The sequence below is a fragment of the Perca flavescens genome, chromosome 2, assembly GCF_004354835.1.
Source record: "Perca flavescens isolate YP-PL-M2 chromosome 2, PFLA_1.0, whole genome shotgun sequence".
NCBI classification, from domain to species: domain Eukaryota; kingdom Metazoa; phylum Chordata; class Actinopteri; order Perciformes; family Percidae; genus Perca; species Perca flavescens.
The window spans coordinates 39,793,650-39,820,558 of NC_041332.1; the positions used below are offsets into that span (position 1 = coordinate 39,793,650).

Here is a 26,909-nt window from a genome sequence, read left to right on the forward strand (position 1 = left end):
AATAGATCAATTTGATTATCAGATATCAATTCATTTACGAGTACTGCTTTAGAAGACAGAGATCTGATATTTAGTAATCCACATCTAATTTTCCTATCCTTTTCTATCATTGCAGTGGTAGTTTTAATTCCAATTAGGTTATTAAGTATTACCCCTCTATTCACCACTTTGTGTGGTCTGTTGTTGATAATAACTGGAATAGTACTAGTACTACACGTTACTGGAATAATACTAGTACTACATGTTATCCTACAGAAAACATTTTCAGATTCATCCACTTGTATAGTGCTATCAGGGTCGATACCTGGGGGACATGAATCTGTGATATTTTCAACATAATGTCAATACTTGCCTTCTGTCAGTGTGGTCGTTATGTTGTCAGATAGCAGCCTGGCTCCGTGTCGGTTTGGGTGGAGACCATCACGCTTCAGCAGGTTGGGCATCTCCCAGAACAAGTTGAAGATGTCGACATAGGGAATGCTCAGGGAAGTGCAGAGTGGTTCCAGCCAGGTGTGGAGCCAGAACAGTCTGGACCATCTCTCCGCACCCTTCCTGTAAGTAGGTAGAGGCCCTACTGTCATCTCGACAATCCGCTTACCTGTGCCCATCAGGGTGGTGATGAGAGTGGTGTTCTTCTTACACATTTTAACCAGCAATCCAGTTTAGCTTTAGCATTAGCTTTTCAAAAAAAACTTTAATTATTCCACATCTTTTTTACATTAGTGGTGTTATTCAACTTGTCAATGAAAGTCATACCAATTAAAACAATTCCCACTTTTCCAACTATTCTCACTACTTCAACTTCTTACAGATTTAAGCTATTAATCCAGTTTAGCTTTAGCAATTTAGCTATTCAGCATTCACACTAATTTTCAGCAGGAAATGCATTTTATAGTTATATATGATGCTCTTTCAAAACAATGTTGATGACATTGATCAATGTTGTTTTGTAATGTTTAGATGGATTTCTTTTACACATTTACTGTAATGAGTTGATGTTTTGAAATATTTTTGATTATGACCAGGTTGATGAACAGGCACCATTTCAAAAAAAGCCAAGAAATTGGTTGACGATGGTGAATTGATAGATAAATTTATGTACCGTTGGATGAACTGATGTAGGCTATTGATGAAAAGATGATTCAACTCTACAAAATTTTATTTTTAATTAAATATTTTGAAAACATGTTTGATTATTTGATTACTTTAACACGTTAATTAATATCCTAGCGGCTAGGGTTAGCATAATAGGGTCTAAACCTAAAAAAATCTGTTGACATATAATCCATTAATAATAATATTAAAATAGAGGAAGTTGGCTTCAAATTAAATAATTTAACACATTGATTATAAATTATTGTTACACACACTTTAAAAACATTTTTAAATTTACCACAGCAAGAAAAATGATATTGCCTTATACATGTCATATATAGCAATGGGAAAATCTCAAATAATATGTAATCAAATAATTTTTTATTCAACTTATTTTATTTGTATCAAGTTCACATGCTAGATTATATTTACTATGCATCTCATAAAGTGTGTATAAAGAGAATATACATGTACATACGGTACATACCACATAACCGATGTTGTTCTTGAATTTGTTATGAATAAAGTTATTGGGAAAAAAAAGAATGTAGCCTGTTTCCTGTTTCCGAGGTTTCTTCCGCTTACTCATCGCTCGTATTTAAATTTATTTTCTGTTGCGTCAAGTTTGCTGTTGCGTCATATAACACAAAATCGGAAGTATGCCGACGAGTAAAACAATCTTTAAGGACAACACTTACACTAATGAGTTTAATATACATTTTCCATTACAGCAGACTCTTTCGATCTGCTTGTCTAAAATTGGTGTTTGAGAAATCTCTCGGATGAGAGACGAAACGTTTTCGGAAGACCTATAAACCAAGTCCAGTTGCCCTTTAAACCCTTAGATGTAGCAACAACAAGACCACAATATGACCTGGAGGGCCAAGAACCTTCACAGACTGAGAATTGTGTTCTATAGTTTTTATCAGCCTGTTACAAACGTTAGTTAAGGAGCGATTCTTTCATGGACTGTGTGAACGCACGCAACTAAAATCTAGTTTTCAAAAGAGTGTATCTTCATACAAAAGCATTCCTTGTATCTTGCATTACTTACTTGCATAACGTTTTATTCTGAAACGCATGAACAGGAAGTACGTATTAATTCTAAGAAACTTGACGTTTCCTTTCTGTACACAGTAACTAGCAACCGCGCACATCTTGTGCGATACGTCTCTTGTTGAAATACTGTAATTGTCATTATTTTCGTGCTATTTAAAGATGAATACGGTTCTGTCGAGAGCTAACTCTTTGTTCGCCTTCTCCCTGAGCGTCATGGCGGCCTTAACTTTTGGCTGTTTCGTCACGACAGCGTTCAAAGACAGAAGAGTTCCTGCTGACATCCACGTCTCTAAAGTCATGCTGTAAGATTATTTGTCGACCATCATGTGTAACAGCTGTTAGCATTTACTTAACGTGCTAGACTGTATTGTAGTAACATGTAATGCGCTCTTAACGTTTTAATGCACAAGAACAAGCAGCAGTCCAAAGACTAACGTTACTGGTGCTAGGTGCTTTTGGGTGCTACTGGTGTATAAAGAGGAAGAGCTTGCAGGAGGGGGGCCTTCTGATGGTCACACTTCCAGTTTGAAATCTACTGTGCTTAAACTCTCTGGTTGTGGGACTTTGAATTGCATACCTGACTACAGTTTTAGCAGTCTGTATCGTTTTTAAACTGTGAATATAGAAAAGTCTTATACGCCAGACGTGTTTGTTGTAATCAAGCAGTTATGTGAAGTGCTTTCAGATCCGCTAATGAATTCATCACATATATACATGCAGATACATCATTCCAGCAAATTGTCAAGTACTGAGAGTCACTAAATTCTTAAGATAAGCTACAGCTTTATCTATCCCGAGGGAAAGCGCTGTGCAGCAGTTGCAAAACAAAGTTGGAAAAGTGCAAATATGATAACAAAAAGTAGGTTAAAAAAAAACTAGATAACAGTAAGGTGCAGACAATATATCATGCCATAACAGGTAACTAGTATGGATGATACACGTATATGTTTATACAGTAATACTGTATATTCTAATGCTTGATCCTGAATTAGATCACTGAATTGTCAATTTTACACAATATTGCATTTAGGCAAACTTCTATGCCAGTTTGCGTGAATAATTACATTGTGTGAATGCATGTAAAAAGTAAAAGAAAAAACAAAAATTTAAAATCAAAAGCTAATTTGTTATTATGAATTCATTCATATAGGTACTAAATGTCAGGTATCATGTTGACACCTGTATCAGACATTTTCTAATCAGCCGTACCAAACTATTAAACTAAATGAACTATTTTTTTTGTGATCAGAAAGTCTGCAATCAGAAAAGTTTCCTTTTTTCCCCAGAATGGAAGCAGATCATCAACAAGTCATTGTAAAACAGACAACAGTACAATAATGTTAATCTAAAATGGCTTGTGGCTAATAAAAAACATTAACCAAAAGGTAACTCAGTACTCAGAACTGCAACTACCGATTATTTTCATTGTTGATTATTCTGTCAATTAATCAATTAGTTGTTTGGTCTATAAATGTCTCAAATGTCTTGTGTTGTCCACAACTCAAAGATATTAAGTTTACTGTCATAGTAGTGAAGAAACTAGAACATATTCACATTTAAGAAGCTAGAATCGGAGGATTTTTTTTCCGTAAAAAAATGACTCAAGCCAATTAATCGATTATCAAAATAATTGGCGTTAATTCAATAGGGGACAACTAATTGATTCATCTTTGCAGCTCTAATCAGTACTCTAAGGATGTAGCTGTTAAAATAAACAAAACTGCAATTCATGGTAACAGATGAACTGGATGTGTACATATAAGGATGTTAAAACTAATTCAAGCTAAACGACTAAATAACTAAATTACAAAGTGCATATAACAAATGTGGATGTGACACACAAGTTACAACTAATGTCATACGAACCCATCAGTTTCTTTCATTTTAGCATCTCCCAAAACGCTCACCCTCAGTCACGTTCTATTCTAAATGTATTCACCAACAGTTGCATTCCGTCTTTCTTCTTGTAGTTTTAACTTACACTTGAGGTTGGAGGCATGTTTTCCCTCAAATCTCTCACTCTTCCTGGTTTCTCCATCACTTCACTTCCTTCATCTCTCTTCTCTCTCTCTGTTTGACAGGAAGAATGTTGATGACTTCACAGGACCCAGAGAGCGCAGTGATCTGGGTTTCATCACCTTTGACCTCTCAGCTGATATCCTTTTAGAATACTGCTACTCAAAATGACATTTACCGTAGAGAACAGTACATGTAAGAGCAAGAAATAAATCTTATTTTAGTTACAGCCAGCAGCAGCCAGTGTTGGCCAGTGTACCACTTGTTTGCCAGGTTCAAATCTTCAAGGGTAACTACAGTTTCTTTTTCAACCTGGACCCTATTTTCCTATGTTTTTGTGTCTAAGTGACTGATGGGAACAACAATCTTTGAAATTGGTCCAGTATTAAACAAGAACGCTTTAGTTGGCAGAGGCAAAACAAGCTAACATATAAGTTAATAGGGGAATTGTCCAGCTTGTATTTACGTTCATAAAAGTGCTCGTTTTGCCACTGACAGGCTCAGATTAATATTCTAAGTGTCTGACAACATTATGGAAAGGATTTCTAAGGAGGTCGACCTTTCTGTTAAAGAGTAAGATCCTTTTTACAATGTGAAATAGTATTATGATATGATCTGCTTGCGCACTTTCACTTCACGCATGAGCAGATCAGTTTCTTCTCTCCTCCCTGCTCAGCAAAGGTCCAAACGCGCCTGGCTTTTAAAGGGAATGGGAGATGACCCTCTGATTGGTTTATTGCAGGTTACGCCCAAAACACACCTATGATTAATTAAGACACTAAGTACAACCCTTTTTAACCATGCGCCTAGCTCACGGTTCCTTTTTTCCACCGTTTAGCTAGCAAAAGTGGATTTGGACTTGTGTGCTTAGATCGTTAAAATAGGGCCCCATGACTTACACAGGTTGCGAAAGCTTTCAGGTATTAAAAGTTTCAAGTTACAGTTTTGTATTTGACAAGGGACAGTTTTTTTCACCTATTTGGAACAGAAAATCTTAAATAAATACATGTGAAAGAATGTCCTGAAGTAAAAGGTATTCTTTAAATCTTCCCTGGGTTGAGATAGTCCTTTTTAATAGGAGCACTGTCTATTTCAACAAATGTGTACATCCATGGGTTCACTGCAGACAGGAGCTGCTGACCCATCATCCCATCATCATTCAGCATTTACCATGATATATAAATAGATATAGGCTAAACACATCAGGGCTCAAGTTGTAACCCACTGAATCCATGGCAGCAGTGAACTGTTTTCATCACCCAAAGCATGATGGGAACTGTAGTTCCAAAACTAAAGCATAAAAGAACATACCTTTCTATTGAAGTAACACAAAGAATGATGAGAGGAGTAATGAGCTATTTTCATGTTGCACTATCCATTTATTTTTTGATATTACTAAGACTCAAAATGTTATAACAAACTTATTATATTCACCTTGATATTCCTGGATCACTGACACACTGCCCTGTTTCTTCATGGTGTATTCAGATATTTACTGTGTGTTGAAAACCTGTGGACATGGAAACAAAAAACTCAAACAATTTAAAACAGTTTATCTGAGAGATTTCTGCCACCACTCCAATAAAGTGGAGATTTAATTTCATCCAAGCATTAAAATGCCCTCAAACTCAACTGCAACCTGTCTAAATCAGTGCACCTGTTAATCCACCACTTTAATCCTATTGTTAATATGATCCCTGTGGTCCATATTAACATAATTAAATATCTGTTCTCTTGTTCCTTAATGTTTTCTTACATTTGCAGCCAGTTTTTGACTGGAATGTTAAACAGCTGTTTCTCTATCTGTCTGCTGAGTACAGCACAAAGAGCAATGTAAGTTGTAGTGAACCCACACACACACACACACACACGAATATTATATAAATCTTTAATATTATTCCACATTATCCAGTGTAAAATTGTACTGTAGGTAAAAAGTGCCAACATTCCAAAATGTACAATCTTTATTAGGTACACCTATACAATATAAAGCAATCCAGAATAGCTCTGCCACATATTCTACCTTTGTGAAAGTCATAACGTCCATGTTTTTGTTCATCTCAATGTGTGTGTGTCTGTGTGTGTCTGTGTGTGTCTGTCAGTCTCTGAACCAGGTGGTGCTGTGGGATAAGATCGTCCTTCGAGGTGAAAACACCAAACTGAACCTCAGAGACATGAAGTCCAAATACTTCTTCTTTGATGACGGGAATGGACTCCGGTGAGAGAGAGAGAGACACACACACACACACACACACACACACACACACACACACACACACACACACACACACACACACACAGTGGTGCTAGATGAAATGTTATGGTTAAGGGCTAATCAAAGGGTTAGGGTAATCAGAAATCATGTTGGTTTAATCACAAGACGTTTTGACAGTGTGCCGACTACTTGGAGCACATCCCAGTGCTATTATTACCAGTACTAAGTAAGCTGTATCATTGAGGTTCATAGGCCACCTGATGGTCTAATGGCTGAGCAAAGGCCATCGTCAACACAGGTATATAGTTAATATCATTAGTAACACCTGTGCTGAGCTATCTTAAATCCACTGTTTGAGAAGGAGGGAGGGGTAGACGGTATCTTAGACAGGTCAAACATGTTCATTTAATGATTATTATACCTCTCAAGTTCCTTCTTTTATTCAGAAACGGTGAGTCCAATCGCCAAAATATTACTGTATCATCACCAGAGAAAACCAAACGCATTGATGTGGTTTTTTTATGTTTGTGGTGTCAAATATATACAACACCTAGCAGGTTATAAAAAGGCATTCGGCACGTTTTGATGTGTTATTTTGCGCATGTGTTGGTAATGCTGCAAGACTAGTAGCGGGACAAAAAATGTAGCGGAAGATGGAGAATAAGAAATATTAAGTATGACGAATAATAGTCATTGTTCCGATGCACGCTGCTATAGCAGCACATTAGCACACTGAATTATAAATTAGCATCCCCTCGACCAGCTACAACATGAAAATACTATCATGTCAAGTAATCACCTGAACCAGGAGAGTATATTGTCAATCTTAGTCCATATTCAAAGGTAAGGTTCAAAATGACGTGTATGTATGCAACAATACTCTGGCTGAACCAGTGGAACAGGCTGGTCCTGAAGCTTCACCAATAATCACATTTAGCCAAGACACTGACAGTAAGTGTTTGTACTGCGGGACTCCTAAGGGCTCCTGTGCACTGGCTCTGTGGCGTGTCCATTTTTATTTTGGCTCCCATGTTAACAGGTTAGAGTTTGCACACTGCCTGCGTGACACGCACGTCTCAGGCGCCAAAAACGCGGGAATGCTAGAAATGGGGCCGACGCCTATTTTTCACACGACACGCAAGTGTGTTGGAAGCGTTTCCAAGCAAAATAAAATATGAAAAGATGTTTATATGTCATTTTGACACAAAAACATTTAATGAAAGAAAGAGGCATGCTGGACTGCAGGATAGCCTATGCTTTTAACATTTTAGCAAAATCTGTTGAACTCCTTTTTAAATTGTATTTCAGTTGGATTCTGATAAAACAATAACATGGACTTTATTATCTCAGGAAAGGGAATTGAAATCTCTCTCTCTCTCTCTCTCTCTCTCTCTCTCTCTCTCTCTCTCTCGAAATATGTGCAAACAAATGTCCAAACACAAAAATATTGACAAAATAAAGTTGAAAACACGCTATTATTTAATTTTATCAATGGGAAACATACATGTGTACAGACGAGGCTAGCAGCAGCATCGCCGCATCAGACACGTTTCTGGTGTGCAAAAACATCGAAAAATCCAGGCAGCCGCCATGCAACAGAAACGCCACGCAGGCAGTGTGCAGGAGCCCTAAGGGTCACCTGGCCTGCTGCAGGTCTAGTCAACAACATGCCACGTCGCCTTAATATAGTCCTATGTAGTTGTAGAGTTGGCAGCCATTCAGAGAAAACCACTAGGTGTTTTCATTTCTAATGGCAGGCAGCAAGTCCTCGGCATTGGTCATGTAGGATGTCAGGAAACCGAAAGGCTTTGAGAGCTTGCAGCTGTTCTCCGACTGTGTTTTTGAATATCCGAAGTGTATGTGCAAAACGCAACATTCTGGTATTTTTCTATTAACACTTCCAGTAGTTTACCTCCAGGACCACATGCCTTGGTATCAGAGCAGAGTTCAACTGTCTGGTGATTGTCTAGATGCTGCTTCAGAGGCTTTTCTTTTTTAAAGATCTTACAACGTTCCCTTTACTTTCTGACAGGAGACTAAATAAAAAAAGAATGGATGTAATCTAACCTGCCGAGGCTGACATGTCTTTACGTTTTGTTAACAGTATGGTTCAGTTTGCAAAAATACTGGATCCTACATTTCCTGTAATGCAACTCAATGGTATCTGTCAGTAGAGCCTCCCTCTCTGACAAATGTCCACATATTTCACCCCACACCTTCAATTAGTCACACAGACTTATTGCCCAAGCTGGGGTAACCCTGATGACATAACCTTTGGACATCATCGGAGATATTATCTCATACACAGCTCCTCCAGAGACACAGAACACATACAGTACAGCACAGTTTACACATACTCATTAAAGCTTGTGAATACCATTTCAAAATCCCAGGTTTACGTTTGTACATCTGTTATGTAATGGAACGGGCTAACTCACTGTCATGTCTGTCTTGTCTCCAGGGCCAATAAGAACATCACGCTAACTTTGTCATGGAACGTTGTTCCCAACGCTGGAATCCTGCCTCTGGTTGCTGGAAGTGGACAAGTCAGCCTCCCTTTCCCAGATGCATATGAGACCACCAAGAGCTATTAGACAGACAGAAACACACACCCAGCCAGTTTTAACACACACACACACACACACTTCTTCATAGCCCTAACCCTAAATTAATTTTTGGTTTGTAATAAAAGTTGAGATTGGAACATCTGTGTCTTTGTAAGAATTTTTAAAAACGAGTTAACTGTTGATAAAGGATCAATTCATCCAATCACAAACAAGTTGTCACTGTTCTTACATGCAGACATTATGTGTGTGATTTCAGCCATGATAGGACACATGTCCATTTAAAAGTGCAGTGCTAACAACCGCTCCTCTATACTGTACCCTGAAAATGAAACTAATTCAATCCCACTGTGAACAAGACAAAGAAGCTTTTATCCACCGTCAGTCAGAAAAACTTGTATATCCAAAATGTGTTGACATACGGTTTGTGTTTGAGAGGTTAACATTAGAGATGGCCTGATACCACTTTTTTGCTTCCCGATACCGATACCTGAACTTGCGTATCGGCCGATACAGAGTACCAATCTGATACCAGAGTGTCATATATTTCATTATGTTTTAACAGCTGTATACTACTATCCCTGTATGGATGTGATATGATTTCTATCTTTGTTGTCGGTCTGGCTCAGGTTAAACTCTTTGTGAAACATGAACAAACACAAACAATGAATGCCCCAGAACTTTCTTTTATTCTCCAGTTTGACAGTCAGTTATAACGGAAAAAGAACAAACTATTTTAATGTAGATTTTCTTTAGGGCTTTATTATGTGGTATCGGATCGGTGCATAAACTCCAGTACTTCCCCATACCAGCGTTTTAGGCAGTATCGGAGCCGATACCGATACCGGTATCGGAACATCTCTAGTTAACATTCATACAGGTTTAATAGTGAGGAGTATTGACTTTGAAATGACCAGTCTAGTTCAAGATTGGGTCTTTTTTTAATGGCGCAGGGGTCTCTGCTGTCGGTTAACACCATCCCAGTGAATGGATTCAGGGTGTATATGAGAAATGTTGACTGGTTTGAAATAAGTCTTGTATGTTCTTTAAACCGGTTTTGGTTGAGACAAGACATCTTGTGCAGAAGAATCTGTTGGGTGTGACAATGCTCTGGATAGTAAGTGATGTCTGTCAATGTTTGCTGAAGCAGCGCCCCCTGCTGTCCACAAACTAAAGTGAAACAGCGTACAGCACTGGCCAGGTCCAGCTCGGCTTAGTTTCCAAGATCAGACGTGTTCAAGGTGGTACGGATGTACATACACTCTTTGATTTTTGAGAGAAAGTAAAATTACGGCTAAATAACAACTACCACAGCAGTCCAAATAATTTCTTATGTGGGAAACGCATTGTTTTAGCTCGTGAACAAATGCTACGAATAAAAAGTTTAACCAGTCATATTTTGTTTTCACATGGTTAGAAAAAAATTTACAAACTCAATTGTTCTTAAAATGGGTGAAACAAAAAAAACCTATATACACTTGGAATTCACTTTACACACAGAATACCACTCCATAATACATTGTATTTGTTCAGGCTTAGTGAACAATCATCTTTTAAAACTCCCAATAACAAGATCTCTTTCATCAGTGCTACATCCTGCATCAGTCTATACACACTAAGATGGTTTCATATTTAACCAGACTTCTGGTTAAGTTATAGTACTCATATTATGCTTTTTGGCCTTTTCCATTTCCTTTGTTATATATCTTTTTTGTGCATGTTATAGGTTTACTAAGTGAAATAGCCCAAAGTGACTTACCATCTCCAACAGAAAACACTGTTCACAAACAGCTGTTGTAGTCCAGAGACAAACATGAGTCACTTTGTAACATGTTATAATGCTCGCCTAGCTGCTAGCGTAGCACACCCTCATACTCTGCTTCTGACTGGCTAGTAGTCCTTACTTAGGGACTGCGCATGTGCAACTCCCAACAAAGATTGAACAGAAGTGAGAGGTCTCATTCTGTAGCTAAAACAGAGAGCTCAACACACAGGGTGAAAAGAGGAGCTGCAGCAATGTGTAGTACATCAAAAATATGGTGTTTTCTGAAAATTAAACAATATAAACCTATTCTGGTACAACCTCTAAATACAATTATGAACCTGAAAATAAGCATAACATGAGCACTTTAAATGTGAACCTTTGAGAAGTCACTTAATCTTTGGAGTCAATTCAGGCAGTGATTCAAGTAATTGACATTTTGGATAAAAAAAATGCAAACATTGATATCAATTTCAAGTTTGAGTATTTAGCCTAGGTTAGCACAAAAGACTAGAGGCAAGGAGAAACGGCTCGCTTAGTTTCATCTACAGTAAAAAAGAAAAAAAAAGAAAACCAAAACGTAAAAGTCTTTATTCATGTTGTATTAGAAGACATTTTGATTTTTAGGAGCTATGGAGCCACAGCTGCCAGTTTGTTCAGGTTTAGGGTTTCTGACGGCCAACTCCAGGTTTGGTGTGCTTCATGTTTTGAACAACCTACACAAAAAGGTGTTTTATTCTCTCCTGTGTGTGCTTTAACCGAGTGTTCATGTTAATCCAGGCGCTGGATGAGCTTCTCCTCCATCATACAGTAGAGGGCAACATGGGACAGGTCAGAGATGAAGGCGTCACAGGCACGTCTGCTGATGCCCTTACAGCCTCTGAGGTCCAGCAGAGTCAGAGAGGAAAGTCGCTTCAGGTAGGACAGACAGCCGTCTGTCAGCTCACTACAACCTGGACACACAGACACAGACATCAGGAACTGCTCTCATCCAAAACAAAACTTTGGTTAAAGTGCTCTCTGCAGCTGGTGTCTGTACTCTGCCAAAGATCGTTGAGGTAAAAGAAGCTGATGAGGCAAAAGAACTAAAGCTGAAGAGCTTTGCCCGAACCAGATTCAGTCTTAAATTCTATCATTGTACACAAGCTTGCACGGTAAATAAGCGGTCAGGTGATGAGTTTCAATTAGCACAAAAATGGATGCTGAGGAGGTGAAACGGAGGCTGGCCTCTGGAGGACTTAGAGTATTTTATTTCTTTGTTCCAACTTCCAAGTGGCCTATAGCCTACATTAGTCATGAATAAATTATGTTAAAAATATATGGCAAAAGAGCTGTGTGCGTGTGCACATTTGAATGTCGGGCTGTAAACGGGTTCAGGCTTTTAAAAAGCTGTCAATCAAAATGTACTTGTCGGGCTCGGGCTGAATTCTGTCGGGCTCGGGCCTTGTCAGGCCAAACTTTTAAGTCCCGATTACAGCTCTAAAAAGAACCATCACTGTACAACATCGCTTTACAACCGCGAGTGGAGCGTGTGATTTGGTAGTTTCAACAAATCCAAAAGTCTCTACAAGAGTCTTTTCTCTCAAGCGGATTGCAATTTCAGGAGTTTTCAGTAGTTGTCCTCTATGGAGTTAGAATCATGCCACACACACACACACACACACACACACACACACACACACACACACACACACACACACACACACACACACACACACACACACACACACACACACACACACACACACACACACACACACACACACACACACACACACACACACACACACACACACACACACACACACACACACACACACACACACACACACACACACACACACACACACACACACACACACACACACACACACACACACACACACACACACACACACACACACACACACACACACACACACACACACACACACACGACGTGTTTTACTCACACCCAACGATTCACAAACAAACTCAGTGTGGTTTGCAAATACAAAACATCATTCACAAGCTAATGCATTTTGTTCTGCAAATAACAAATCTACCTATCAAACAAATACAGTATGTTTTACACATACAAAGAAACTTATTTCTTCAATGACAAAAATATCCTGCAAGTACAAACTAAAATCTTTGAAGTACACAACAAATTCTACAAGTACGAAAAAAAAAATATCCTTCAAGTACAAAAAAAAAATCCTACAAGTACAAAAAACTGTCACGTGACTTTTGGCACTAATTTTCCACCTTGCTGATCCACACACAAATGCCCTCAGATCTACACACAAATGCAGGTAAATTTACTAACAAATTTCCTGTAATTTGCACTCAACAGCAGGTGGCGCTGTTAAGTCAATTTAAGCCTACCAGGACCATAGTTACACGCAGATTTTTTAAAACGTTATTACGGTTCATAACTTACTGGAACAAAGCTTAGCAACGTGTTGTTGCTGTGACAAAACCACTGATTATATATATGTTTATTGTAGCGATACTGGCGTTAAAGACCCGCTGATCGTTGTCTGATTCTCTGAAATGAATGCCGGCATTGCATTGTGGGAAATCGGCTTTGCATGCGCCCAACTTTGATCATATCTGTTCCGTCTTACAGCATACTGTAATATTTCACCAGTAATAAGACCAAAATAATATTATTAAAATAAAGAAAGGCATACGATGATAATATCTACATATATGTTGCTAGATGTAGTATTATAGTTTAAAAAATATCAAAACAACAAAGCAATCATTTACAAACATTTAGAACATAAAATTGATAAAAAGAATCATCAGGCAGTTGATACTGATAGTATGAACTTGTAAGTCATAGTCCTTTATAAGGACTTCTAAACCTAAGGAGTGGTGAGCTAGACATCATAAAAGAAGAATGATAATAAGTTTTAACTCCTATCAAAGAACCTGCTAGATGAAAGGCCCTGTGCTCAAATACCCACCGGCCAGTGTGAGTTCCGTGAGACTGTTGCGGCTGTGAGTCCCGGCTGCTGCCAGCAGTGCGATACACGAGTCGGTTATGTCTTTACAGTGAGCCAGGTCCAGTCTCTCCAGCTGGGGCATATGGCGCTGAAGCAGCCTCAGAGTGGACTCACTGACGTCCAGACCAGACAGACGCAGTGTCACCATGTTCCTCAGTCTGCTGCGGGACGACTCTGAACCTACAGGAACAGACAGAGGTGATAGAAATGGTCAAAATATGGAGATTGCATCCTAGAGGCATGGTGCAGATTATCATGCCAACTACGCCCTTTTGGAAATTTGGGGGCTGTGCTCGACTGGTGCACTTTAAAACGTGGTGAGATCATAAAGAATACATTATATTCTGCATAGTAGAGTCTGTCCAACATGTCCAGCATTCACTACTTTCATCCCATTTAACCACAAGACCCTCCCCGCCATGACGCAGTCCTGTGGAGAGTTTCTTTTTTCAGAGGAAGCTTACTGTTTGGAATGGGAATTTCACAGCTCAGACAGGTATAATGTTGAAGATCCTACTGTCTTCATGTTTTCTGTGTGTAATGTGCACAATTGTATTTGTCATCACAATGATCCATTCCATTAACAGGTTATGTACCGCAGTCATTTAAAGTAGCTGTGATAAAACCTCTTCTGAAAAAACCCACCCTCGATCCTGAGGTCTTAGCCAACTATAGACCTATATCTAACCTTCCCTTTCTCTCCAGGATCCTTGAGAAGGTGGTTGCTAATCAGTTATGTGACTTTCTACATATCAATAGTTTATTTGATGACTTTCAATTAGGATTTTGAAAGCATTTTAGCACAGAGACGGCACTGGTGAAAATTACTAACTACCTTTTAACTGCTGCAGACAAAGGACTTGTCTCCATTCTTGTTTTACTAGATCTTAGTGCTGCATTTGACACTATTGACCATACAATCCTGTTACAGAGATTGGAACACTTGGTTGGCATTAAAGGAATTGCTCTAAGCTGGTTTAAGTCCTATTTCTCTGATCGATCTCAATTTGTTAATGTTAATGATAAATCCTCCAAGTACGCTAAAGTTAGCCATGGGGTTCCTCAAGGCTCAGTGCTTGGACCAATTCTATTCTCCTTATATATGCTTCCTTTAGGCAATATTATTAGGAAACACTCAATTAACTTTCACTGTTATGCGGATGACACCCAATTATACTTGTCAATCAAACCAGACGAAACCAGTCAGCTAGCTAAATTTCAAGCGTGCATTAAAAGATATAAAATCCTGGATGACCTATAATTTTCTGATGTTAAACCCTAACAAAACTGAAGTTATTGTACTGGGACCTAAACACCTCAGAACCTCATTATCTAAAGACATAGTTACTCTGGATGGTATTGCCCTGGCCTCCGGCACTACAGTCAGAGTTATTTTTGATCAGGATATATCCTTTAATGCCAATCTAAAACAAACCTCAAGAACAGCCTTTCTTCATCTTCGTAACATTGCCAAAATTAGGAATATCCTGTCTCAAAACGACGCTGAAAAACTAGTCCATGCATTTGTTACGTCCAGGCTGGACTATTGTAATTCCCTACTGTCAGGTTGCTCAAATAAGTCCCTTAAGACTCTCCAGCTGATCCAGAATGCTGCAGCGCGTGTTCTCACAAGGACTAAGAAAAGAAATCATATTTCTCCTGTATTAGCTTCTCTGCACTGGCTTCCTGTTGAATCCAGGATTGAGTTTACAATCCTTCTCTTGACCTACAAAGCTCTAAATGGTCTAGCACCATCATATCTAGAAGAGCTCCTAATACCCTATTGTCCCACTAGAGCACTGCACTCCCAGAATGCAGAGTTACTGGTGGTACCTAGAGTCTCTAAAAGTAGAATGGGAGCCAGAGCCTTCAGTTATCAGGCTCCTCTCCTATGGAACCAGCTCCCGATCTGGAAACTGTAATCGCTTTCAAGAATGAACTTAAAACTCTTCTATTTGATAAAGCTTATAGTTAGGGAGTGAAGAGTTGCAGTGTTCACCTAACTGGCCCACCTGCTTCTCTTCATAATTGTTAGAGTAATAATACATAACAAAGTAGAGGGAGGCAGGCCAGCCAAGCCTGATCTGGCAGGGGGAGAGTTCTAAGCCCGAAAAAGCTAACTCTCCTTATGACCTGTCTCTCTTAGTTACGCTGTTATAGTTCTAGACTGCCGGGGGACTTCCTTCCTTCGACACACTGAGCTGCTCTCCCTTTCTATTACTATTTGTGTGTATCCCGTCCCAGAAATGCTTGTTACTAATCCTAGCTTCTGGGGAGTTTACTCCCCGGAGTCCTTATGTTTTTTTCCCCCAGCGTATTTCCTTGGAGAACGTTGGCACCAAGATCCTGGTTCCAGCTGTCGCCGTGGTCCTGCTGCACTCCCTGGTGAGCTCAGCGGTGCCCTGCAATGTCATGCTGCTTCCTGCTGAACCCTGCTGCTTCCTGCAGCTTCCTGCTGCTTCCTGCTGAACCCTGCAGCTTCCTGCAGCTTCCTGCTGAACCCTGCTGCTTCCTGCTGCTTCCTGCTGCTTCCTGCTGAACCCTGCTGCTTCCTGCTACATCCAGTCACTGTTCCATTATTAATGTGACTATTATTGCCACTGTTCATCACACCCCCAACCGGCCCGTCAGACACCGCCTACCAAGAGCCTGGGTCTGTCCGAGGTTTCTTCCCAAGAGGGAGTTTTTCCTCGCCACTGTCGCACTGCTTGCTCTTGAGGGAATTACTGTAATTGTTGGGGCTTTGTAAATTATAAAGTGTGGTCTAGACCTACTCTATCTGTAAAGTGTCTCGAGATAACCTATGTTATGATTTGATACTATAAATAGAATTTAATCAATAACTATCTGTAGTTAAATACCACCACAGTGCCATAAATGAAATGAAAGTGCGGCCTCTTTTACACTTGCTGCATTTCTTTTATCTCTTGTTTAATTCAGTCAGCAGACCTGCCAACCTTGACAAACTTTTTTGAGTAGCAACTTACGGATTTATTGTCAAAGTCGACACGCACGCGGAATAAATGTGCCATTAAATGTCAAATCTGTATACATTTTAAACCCTAGAAAATAATTATGTTCAAGTAGGCTACTTGAATTAAATAAAACATTTTATTTAAATTATCAGTCATATTTAATACAATTAATTGGATCATAATATAATCCAATAAAATAAATTACACTGCATAATGAGCACTTTTACTTTTGGTACTTTAAGTATATTTTGATAATACTTTTGTACTATTACACAGGGAAGATGTTGAATGCAGGACGTGTAACTGACAAGTAATTTCTAACTCTACAACACTGTTTTTTCTACTTTTACTGCAATACATGATCTGAGTAAGTATTCCACCTCTCGAAATCACCACCAACAGTCGTGCATGAACACCTGCAGCAGTGTTTAACACTGAAAACACACCGCTCAGTTCAGCGTTTCCTTGCAGCTCTGCTACAGTAGCAGCGAACCGCTAACGATGCCTGCCGGTCACATAGTCTCTAAACAGTCCGCTCACAGTGAAGTCCTGCACGGATCAACAGATGCTAGAGTCTGGCGGCTGCTCGCTCTGTTTGTTACGCACACCGGGCAGATTGATGCGCTCTTTGCAGATGTCACAGCTCGGTGTTTGGCTAGCTAATAAGCCTGTTAGCTTGAGCTTTGTCTGAAGGCACCGAGCGGCCAGCCAAGGTCCGACAGACACCGACACATTCCGCACATCCTCCGCTCAGTTTAACCGCTAACCCCCCCGGTACCGGTCAGAGAGGCCTGTTTACTTTGTGTCTCGGTCCGGTGCGTTCAGCGACGGGCTCCGGTCAGTTTTTAATTAGCCTACATTAGTAACAGTTAATTTTGTTACGGTATGAACTTAAATCATAGGAAAGGCAACAAAATATAATACTTTTGTAACGAAATCCAAGACTTTATAAATGCAAGGCTTTATTAATAATATAAATAAATAATATTTCTCCAAAGTTGACAGGTAGGCTACGTAAATTAATTAATTTCACCTTTCTACATCAAATCAGTTTACCTTTGCAAGCACCGTCCTCCCTTGGGGAAACCCATAGATATATGGGGGAAACCAACCAAACTAAACGGGAATGAGGAAGGAGTAACACTTTAATCTGATGCTTTCGTTTTACCGATATTATATAGATATTATATATTAGCCGATATCCCCGCTTGACATTAGAGGAAGGGACCCGACGCTGTGATTGGTTGAACTCTTCTCTTTTTCCCAGCATGCTCGTGGCTGCTACAGTGTTTTAGCCATAAGTTTTAGCTGCCTACTGCCATCAAGAGTTAGACTGAGACGGCTACGTCAACGAGTGAACTCAGAGCATGCAGTCACCCGATTTTCGCGTAGTTTAAAAGTGACAAATGGTATCACCGTATTTTGATGTCACAATGCGTATCTACGACGTAAAATGCGTACAGGTTGGCTGAGTCAGATTTGACATGATTATTTTTACATGCAAAAATAACTGACAACAATCGGTGAATTAAATGAACTAAAAAGAAGGGTAACACTTTACTTGAAAGGTATCTACATTAGAGTGTCATGACACTGTCATGACACATGAACCCTAACCCTAACTTGTCATGACAAAAACTGAATGACACTTACTAAAATAAGTGTTATGTCCTGAACGTTTATGACTTGTTTATAATGTTTATGACACGTTCATGACAGTGTCATGTCACTCTTATGTAGATACCTTCAGGTAAAGTGTAAATAAAGTACGTAAATAAATCGCAATTTATTTTTTTCCCCGATTATTTTCCAAAATCGTTCACCCTAGCACCAACATTACTGGACTGGCTTCCCCACACCCTCAACCACATCTCCCCTCACACAGGGGCGCACAGCCAGGCACCAAGATACCAAACCGACGCAGGCGAGGAAATAACCTCAGTGCACTCCAGGAAAATACCAGTACGCAAGTGAGGAGCTGTATTCCATGCAACACCAAAAGCCCAAGTGTACAGTCACTGAGCTTTGAGGCTGCTCATTTCTGCTGCTACTGACCAGGCGGGGTGATGGTCTCTTTAATCTGGGCATCTTTAATGCCTTCACACCAGCGCAGGTCCAGCAGCCGCAGGTAGGGCAGAGTGGGAGAGACCATGGCTGACAGACAGGACCAGGACAGACCAGTCACCCTCAACTCCCTCAGACCTGAAGATGCAAAGACAGAGAGAGGGGGTGTAATGAGTAGATGTGTGACGAGATCTAAAACATGACAATATTTTGCATCAAGGTGAAAAGTTGTCTTGTGATATCAGTTCACAAGTGCAGACCAGCAGCCACCATAACAGAGTCTGGCTTTTACCTCAAAATTAGCATTAAGAGATCACCCTCCCGTTGACTGCGAGTAGCGGAGTTGCAGTTGGAAAAAAGCTGCCTGTAAACCGCCACTCTCTCTCTCTCCCTGCCACTTGCCTAAGACACACATCTGCAGTTCAGTGTGTTAAACGAGCACGTTTTTCTTTCTTTAAAATGAGTCTGGAAGCAGACAGCAAAGCCTAACTTTACTTCTAATGATATTAAACAAAGAAATGTCTACCCTCATCTTAAGCCTAAACGCACTACAGTCATTTAAAATGAATGGAAAGACGTGCGTTTTTGTGAAACTGTGTGAATGCCCACTTACACGCTGAAAATACTAATTTAAATAGCTCACGTTACTGTATTGTGTAAACAGTTAACTTCATTTAATATTGTACGTGGAGATTTATTAAGCGGGGTGCAAATGTTCGACCAAAAGTTCTAAGTAAAAGTTCCTTCCTGAAACTAAGTTACAGATTCCCCCTTTTTTGCGCCCGGAGCTTAGACGATTGTGATTGGTTTAAAGCAAACAACCCCTGACCGTTTTTTCTCCTATAAAAAGGAGTGTATGTATGGAGGGGGCCAGACCTTCCTCCGCAGTGCTATGGAGATAAGTCTGTCAAATCTATGACAGGCAGACTATGGTGAACCCAATATTGTGTCTCATCCTGGCACAGCCCTAGTAATGACACTTGTAGGGACAAGGGTATCTGTGTGTGTGAGTGTTAGTGTGGGTTTGTACCTGGGAGCCTGGTGAGCAGGCAGTTGAGCTGTCTCTTGGCCAGGGGGGTCCAGGACAGGTCCAGAGAGGTGGGCTGGCGTTTAATGATGCCTGCCAGGGCCTGGTTACTGAGCGGGCTGCACCGGCTCACATCCACGTGGCTCCACAGACGCTTGTCACAGCTCCTGCACAGGACAGTGAGACATGATTGGTTTTATTCACTTGTTCACCAGCTAAGGACAATACTGTATGTTGATGAGCGTTCTCTTTGTAAAATAAAAGAGTGTGACGTACCACTTGTACCAGGCCTTACAGACGATCATGCAGGCCAGCAGCTCAGCTCTGTTCAAGTACCTGAACACAGACACCCACACCTCCTTCTCCCCTCCTCTCTCGTTGCCCACGTCCTTAAAAGATGGCAGAGACAGCAGGGACGGAGGAGACAGGGACGAGGGTGCAGGAGGAGCAGCAATTTCATCTTCCTCTGAAGAAGTCGCTGAGTGACCTCTTGCGCCTCGGTCGCCATGGTTACCCCGCAGACGTGGCCTATAAGTTAAAAAACATCAAATGGCGTTTGGGTTGACGAGGTCAGCTGTTGTCCGTCTAAATCATTCTACTTACATTGGTATGTTGAACAAAGTCACAGTTTGTGATTATTCATTTCCCAAGAAATAAAAGGATATGGTAGTAGATTGGACAAATTCTGCGTTAAATCCACGCCGTGGCTACGTACATAGGTACGTGGAGGAATGGAGGCATGCATCACATGCGGAGAAAGCTCTGCGTCGAGCCTCCGGCAGCAAAAAAACACCGCTGGCTAAACTATTTAAAAATGCCGTCTGTCGCTAGCAATGCAGTGATCAGTGACGATTCTTTCCGACCAATCTGTAGCCTGCAGGGTTTCACGTCACCTTCTCGGCTCGCCTCAGCTCGCTTGGAACCTCGACTGAGGAGGTACTAAAAAAAAGCACCTGTTAGCAGGTACCAGGGACTTTTTTTCGTAATGGAAAACCAAAAAAGGCGAGTAGAGTCGAGGCGAGGAGGTACCATGTAATGAAAAAGCGCCATAAGACTCTAGATTCACTACTGTCTGAAGCTAATTGCTGTCACCCGCTCTACCACGTGCACACACAGGCCGGCCCTGCTATTTTCTTAGAGAGCTCGACACACACAGCAACGCACAAGTATAATCTTCTGGCCACTTGCATGCTACGGAGAAATCTCTACGTGGAGCCTCCACAGAACCATAAATCATGCTTTAGTAAGTACTTTCTTACTTTATATGGGTTTGCTAATGTTGCTGATTGCTGTTTTTATTATATGTACAGCCCTTTGAGGAATGCTTTGTGATATGGGTCTATGATAAACTTTGACAGAAGATGTGTTGAGCTGTACCTGCCAGGCCCTCTTGGGGTAACGCCGTCAGCTGTGGTGTCAGCGCTCTTGAGTCGTGAAGGTTTGGACAGAGCTGTCTTTCTCTGGATGAAGCCCTGCTGACCACCAGCACCCCCAGCAGCTGTCCTCAGACCCATGGCTGCTTCTAGCTTTGGAACAATTGAGCCTGAGCAGCGACAACAGGTCATTGTTGGGAGTTTTAACTTATTCATTTTTACTTTACAGTTCAGTTATGGAAAGTGAACACACACTAATCTAAACCGATTATAATGTAGCTGTAGAATTTGAAGTCTTACCAGAGTGTCTCTTGGCCTTGTGGGGGCGCTGCAGAGTGACCGTGAGATAGGAGCCACCCAGCAGGTCATCATTCAGATCCGACACCAGGAGGACTGGGGGTTCTGGATCTGAATCCCAGCGCCCTTCCTCCTCCACCTCCTCCTCTTCCTCCTCCTCTTCATCTTCCAGCGTGTCCATCTCGTCCTCTTCAGGGTCAAAGTCCTGCCCATCACTGTCCTCATCTTCATCCTCATCATCCGTCCTGCGCCTCCTCCTACATCGACGATGCGCTCGTTCTTTGTCTCCGTCTTCACTGTCCTCGTCGTCGTCGTCTTCGTCATCGTCGTCATCGTCATCATCATCTGACTCCTCGGAGTCGTCCCCTCTTCGCTGCATCCTGGAGCCTCCCCTCAGCCTTACCCCTCGTCCCCTCCGTCCTCCCTCCCTCATGCCCATCCCTCGCTTTAGCTTGAGGGCAGAGGAAGAGCCGGGAGTCATGAGCCCTCCTCTGCTTCCTCTGTGGGCCGAGCCTCCTCTCAGCAGGCCTCTCCTGTTGGCACCAAACCCCCTCCTGGAAGAGTGGCCCCCCCCTCGGGCATGGAGTGCCCCCTTTCTTCTCTGACAGGCTGCAGAGATGGATGTACGGATGGGACAAGCATTCAGGTCAGAACAAGGTGATCACATCACAACAAAAGATATCTGGGCAATGAAATTCAAGTACTTTGTTTTCAGATTTCAAATAATTTTGTTGGTGAATACCAGTCAAAACAATTAACTGGCACGCAGTAGGCAGCGGAAATGTGCTTCAGGTTAATCTTTTAACACAGACAAACCTTCATCATCATCCTCATCACTGGCAGAGTCGTCTCCATCGCGGCTGTGTCTCTGTCGTCGATAAATCTTAGCCATACGAGCATCCAACAGGGAGGAAGATTTCCGCTTCTGGATATGCAGGGGAAAAAAAGGAAAAGGTGGTAAGAACTGAATGTAGAAAGAATAACAAAAACATAAAAGGAAAGAGACACAGAATGACAAAGAAAATGAGGACAGTATGAAATATAGTGAAAAACAAACCGTTTTAAAAACAGAAATTGTTAGACCTTGAATTAAGAGTATTTAAAAATAAACCGGTTAAAGTAGAGATAACACTCACCAATGGAAGGCCTTCACCTTTGTCTCCTTTAGACTGCTATCGAAAAAAGAAAAAAATGTCAATATCAGAAGTGACTTAAACTGACAAATAATCTCAATTAGCTCACAGTAGGCTTCTTTCAGATTTAGTTGGCAGTGTTGTGCTTTGCATTAATGGCAATTTGGACAGAAGCTGCCATTATGTTGTGGTAAAGTTCAACAAGATTGTGCACCTGCAAACTATCTGTAATCTGAAGGGGGAAAAAAATGTTTTGCCAATATGTTCATTGCTGGCAAGGAAGAAAAAAAGCCTCTGAAGGTTTATCAGGAAAGACTTTAAAGCCATGGCAAAATACGTTTTATTGTTAATCAAAAAAGGACAAATTTACCCAGAACTGATACTCCTGCTATCATCTAGCTACTCACACTCATCAGTCAAAGTATATTTACATAAACATGAAATATAGTTGAGGAATAGAACATCACAAAACAAGCTGAAGAGAAATAACATGAAGTAATGTAGTGCTTCTTTTGCTGCCACTAGTGTTTTTTTTTTTTTTAAATATCAGACCACCTTAGAGTACAGCATCATGCTTATACAATATACCAAACCAACCCCTGAAAAACAAAAACTGATAATCTTATACAGACTAACTATTTGTAACTCTTCACCACTAAATTAATATATGGCATTAGTAGAGGTACTATGGTTATGGTACAAGTATATAAATCTTACACCGTTTGATCTCATTTCAATGTGAAACCTCTCCAAAAACTACTTACAAGTTATGTTGAGTTCAAAAAGTGTGACTATTCAAGTGTTCTGATTTACAATCACACTGTAATTTCAAAAGTCTAATATTTATATGCATAACATCCAAATTTGACAGTCATCATTTCAACTTTTGACACATTCAAGTACTTTTTACCAAGAAATAACATAGACCCTCAAACAAAATCTTTTTAGTGAACGGTTGAGACATGTACAGCTTGAACATACTGTATAACAGAGCTACAATGGCACAATAAAGAGAATATTCCTATAATTTCTGTTATTGATATTTAAACATGTTAATTGTGTGTGTGTGTGTGGCACCAGACTGGCACATGCCTTCAACATCTGAAACACCGTTAACATCTGAAACAAGCATTTGTTACAACATTGATGAGACAAGTATGAGATTGTTTTGGACTTTCTGCTGAGGAACATGGCTGTAGTCAGAGAAAAGCTGCTTTCATCTATATTTTGATATTTGAGAACAAGGATAATCACCAACTCAAACTCAATCAACTATTTCTCAACACCCTTTCCCAGTTACCAATTGACAGAAAGTCATTCAAGACCGTTACTGCAGTGATGAAAATAAAAGAAAAAAAACAAACAATCTTTACAATCTTAACGGAAAATACAGATTTTCAACCTTATCTCTATATGTGGGTAAGGGATATGTGTGAAAAAAGCCTGCAGTTCTGTTCAGTGTTCTCTCTGTCTCTTAGACAAAAGAGCTGCAAAATGTGCTCAAGTGACGTCACGGTCACTGGTGTACAGAAGGCCCTATTTCAACGATCTGAAACGCAACTATCAAACGCAAGTAGTTTTGTGGGCGGATCTCGGACACTGTTGCTATTATACCGGCGGGATAAATGAGTCTTGCGCCCGACACAAATCTAAAATGGGTTGGTCTGAAGTAGCTAGGTGTGGTTTGGACGTAACGTGCAATAAACCAATCAGAGCGTCATCTCACATTCCCTTTAAGAGCAGGCGCGCGCTTGTTCCATGGCGGATTGCTATTATGACGGCGGATTTGCCTGGCGCACGCCAGCGGGAGCTGTCCGAGATGCGGCAAAGTAATAAATGTCCGTCTTGGCCGGGTGACGATGTTGCTGCAGCCTCTCGGGCGCATCTCCTCAAGTCTGGAGAGGATTGCTGCAGCCATGGAGCGTGGGCCTCCAAACGCACCACCTGCTCCTGTTGTGCCCCTTCCTCCTCCTCCCCCCACTCCATCTCCGTCCACCTGCTCCACCAGGAGCGCATAGCGCATTGCCACTCCCGGACCCTCAAGTTTCCAATCCCGCCGTAGTTAAACATCACGTCTCCTTAAGTCCTCTAATATTTCCTAATTTTTGTCATCAACACATCCATGATTTATGGAAATGTGTAAAACACAACCAGCCACAAAGAATGCTGCGACTTTTTGAGGACTGTGCTGTAAAGTGCCTCCTGACCTATCCAAACACCTGAAGCGCATTTTCAGTAATATTTTTCCTTGTAATTATGTATGGTTTGCAAAAATGGGAACTGCTGCGTCCGTGTAGATGAGAGAAGCAAAGTGTATGCGGCGTTGTGCACATGCTACATTATGGCCAAGCATGCGCCCTAAAATAGCATCTGAATAACGCGCTACTGACTTTAGACCAGGTTTTTCCTGGTCTGTGGCAGAATTGTTTTCTGAAACTGCAAAATAGCACCAGGGAACGCGCCTGAACACGCCTCCGCTTTTCGCTGAACCGCCCCCGGGAGCGCAAGTTCATTCCCTAATTTCCCAAAGGACGTCTGTGCAGGGAAAAGTCCGCTGTGGGTCAGGTGCAAAATAGGAATGATACATGCGTTGGTGTACAAAGTCAATTGCACTGGGTTCAAGATATGGCCCAGAGTGTTACTTCAGGTTTGCTAGCTGGGGGGCGCTATGTTGTTCACAAACTTCCTTGTTCTTTTTCTCTTGTATTGCAAACTAGCTATGTTTCTATCAGCAAAATGAGCAGTCGGGATAGCAGAGAGAGACTGTGGGGGAAATGCATACATTACTAAAATCTGGTCATAGTTCGGTGAAAAGGACAAACTTGAAATTATAGTGTGTGGTTGTATTTTTCTGGTAAGGTGTAAGAATATTACATTTCTTGACATTTTGTGAGTTAACGGTGTTTACTACAAAGCTAAGAGAGCTTTGCGAACTCACCGCTTGCACGCAATGCCTCCAGGTACATGTAGGCACGGCTGCCACGCAGGACAACTTGCTTTCTTAGTCAATATAGCACGCACTGGAGAATGTATTTCTTCAATAGACTTCATAAACCACCAATACTGATTGGACACAAATTTTCCCTTTAGGAGCAAACATAATACATTTATAAAAAAGTTACTGGAAACCACTTTTGACTGTAAAAATGTCCCCGAAGCCTATTAGTACATATGCAGTGTCAGTCAGAAAATTACCCAAACCTGGAGAAAAGGGTGGGTTTGACAAATCAAAGAGCGTATTGTCTTTATTTAAAACCAGGCTTCACCTTGTCTACTAAAAAAAAAAATCATTTATAAAGTATGAGAAGGGAAAACAGCATAAAAACCATTTCAGCTAAATGCAGCTCCAAAACAAAAACAGCCTGGGGGAAGAGGCACTACTCTTGTATAAACTATGAAATCAGAAATCTTAAACAGGAAATCATTCTCTGTCCGTAACAATATCATTTGAATAGTACAATTTATATCAAGAGTTGTGTCTGTTCTCTTGAAAGGGTGGAATGGAAAGAAGGGGTGGGGTGCACTTGACAGACGGGTGAATGTATAGAGTAGGAAGTAGGCGGCACCTCTCACCAGTCTCGAGCTGATTGGCTGAGAAGGCAGAGGGGCCGCCACCAATAGAAGTGACGCTGAGGAGGAAGAGCAGGAAGGAAGAGAAGGAGGAGGGAAGAAACCACAGCGGACCACCTCCCCATCCTGCTGGGTGCCCACAGGACCCCCTATGGTAGCAGAGGGCCCGGGGCCCAGTCTAAGGACCAGGGGGCCATGGGGACGGATGTGCTGCTGGTGGCCGGCAGCCAACGGTTCATCACTGCCTGATGACTGACGGAGTTAAATTAATTAAAAAAAATAAATAAATAAAGCAACCAAAAAAAAAAAAAATTATGAAAAACAAACAGACAGGAAACACACAATACCCATTAGCTTTGACACATGTCTGCAACCAAGTGTGTTTGTGTAAACGGCGGGTTAACCCATTCAAACCTGATCACACATATGTGTGCGTTTACCTTTAAGACCTGAACACGCATCTGCGTCATTTTTGTTGTTTATAGATTTTTTTAAATGCAGTTGAAGATTATGGCCAAGAAAGTCAGTCAAGTTGAAAGCCAAAGAAGTAAGCTCTCAAATGCTTTTTATTTAATGTTTTTATCTGCTATAGAGCCTGAGAAATTAAGATTTTAGTAAGCTTTTTACAAATATTTCTGGAAACCCTTAGGTTTTGGGAGGGGGTTTACAGAAAAGTACTTAGGCATAAAAAGGCCTTTTTTAGCAGGCGTTTTAGGCCTAAATGGTTAATAGACTTAGTGCAACATTTTGAGAGAGACCCAATTCT

At 40.9% G+C, this 26,909-nt stretch overlaps 2 protein-coding genes across 3 annotated transcripts in view; one reads left to right on the plus strand and one right to left on the minus strand.

Annotated features, from left to right (window-relative positions):
* The first annotated feature begins 2,192 nt into the window (after window positions 1–2,192).
* spcs3 (signal peptidase complex subunit 3) lies at window positions 2,193–12,372 on the plus strand. Of its 2 annotated transcripts, XR_003694008.1 has the most exons (6): window positions 2,193–2,456; window positions 4,236–4,309; window positions 5,927–6,003; window positions 6,273–6,388; window positions 8,847–9,029; window positions 12,355–12,372. XR_003694008.1 is itself a non-coding variant. In XM_028594393.1 (5 exons), the coding sequence occupies exons 1-5, from the start codon at window positions 2,314–2,316 to the stop codon at window positions 8,977–8,979; spliced, it is 543 nt and encodes a 180-aa protein (XP_028450194.1). In that variant the 5' UTR covers window positions 2,193–2,313; the 3' UTR covers window positions 8,980–9,093. The 2 variants fall into 2 exon arrangements, 1 of the variants encoding a protein (XP_028450194.1); XM_028594393.1 differs by lacking the exon at window positions 12,355–12,372 and having other exon boundaries at window positions 8,847–9,093.
* kdm2aa (lysine (K)-specific demethylase 2Aa) overlaps window positions 11,280–26,909 on the minus strand; it is a 53,814-nt gene continuing 38,184 nt past the window's right edge. Inside the window, exons 17-25 of the mRNA XM_028594406.1 lie at window positions 22,577–22,612; window positions 22,257–22,365; window positions 21,444–22,049; window positions 21,148–21,313; window positions 20,047–20,298; window positions 19,774–19,937; window positions 18,735–18,881; window positions 13,666–13,884; window positions 11,280–11,664 (exon numbers count right to left, since the gene is read on the minus strand). Coding sequence (XP_028450207.1) covers window positions 11,483–11,664; window positions 13,666–13,884; window positions 18,735–18,881; window positions 19,774–19,937; window positions 20,047–20,298; window positions 21,148–21,313; window positions 21,444–22,049; window positions 22,257–22,365; window positions 22,577–22,612 — 1,881 coding nt within the window. The 3' untranslated portion in view covers window positions 11,280–11,482. The remainder of the gene's footprint in view (window positions 11,665–13,665; window positions 13,885–18,734; window positions 18,882–19,773; window positions 19,938–20,046; window positions 20,299–21,147; window positions 21,314–21,443; window positions 22,050–22,256; window positions 22,366–22,576; window positions 22,613–26,909) is intronic.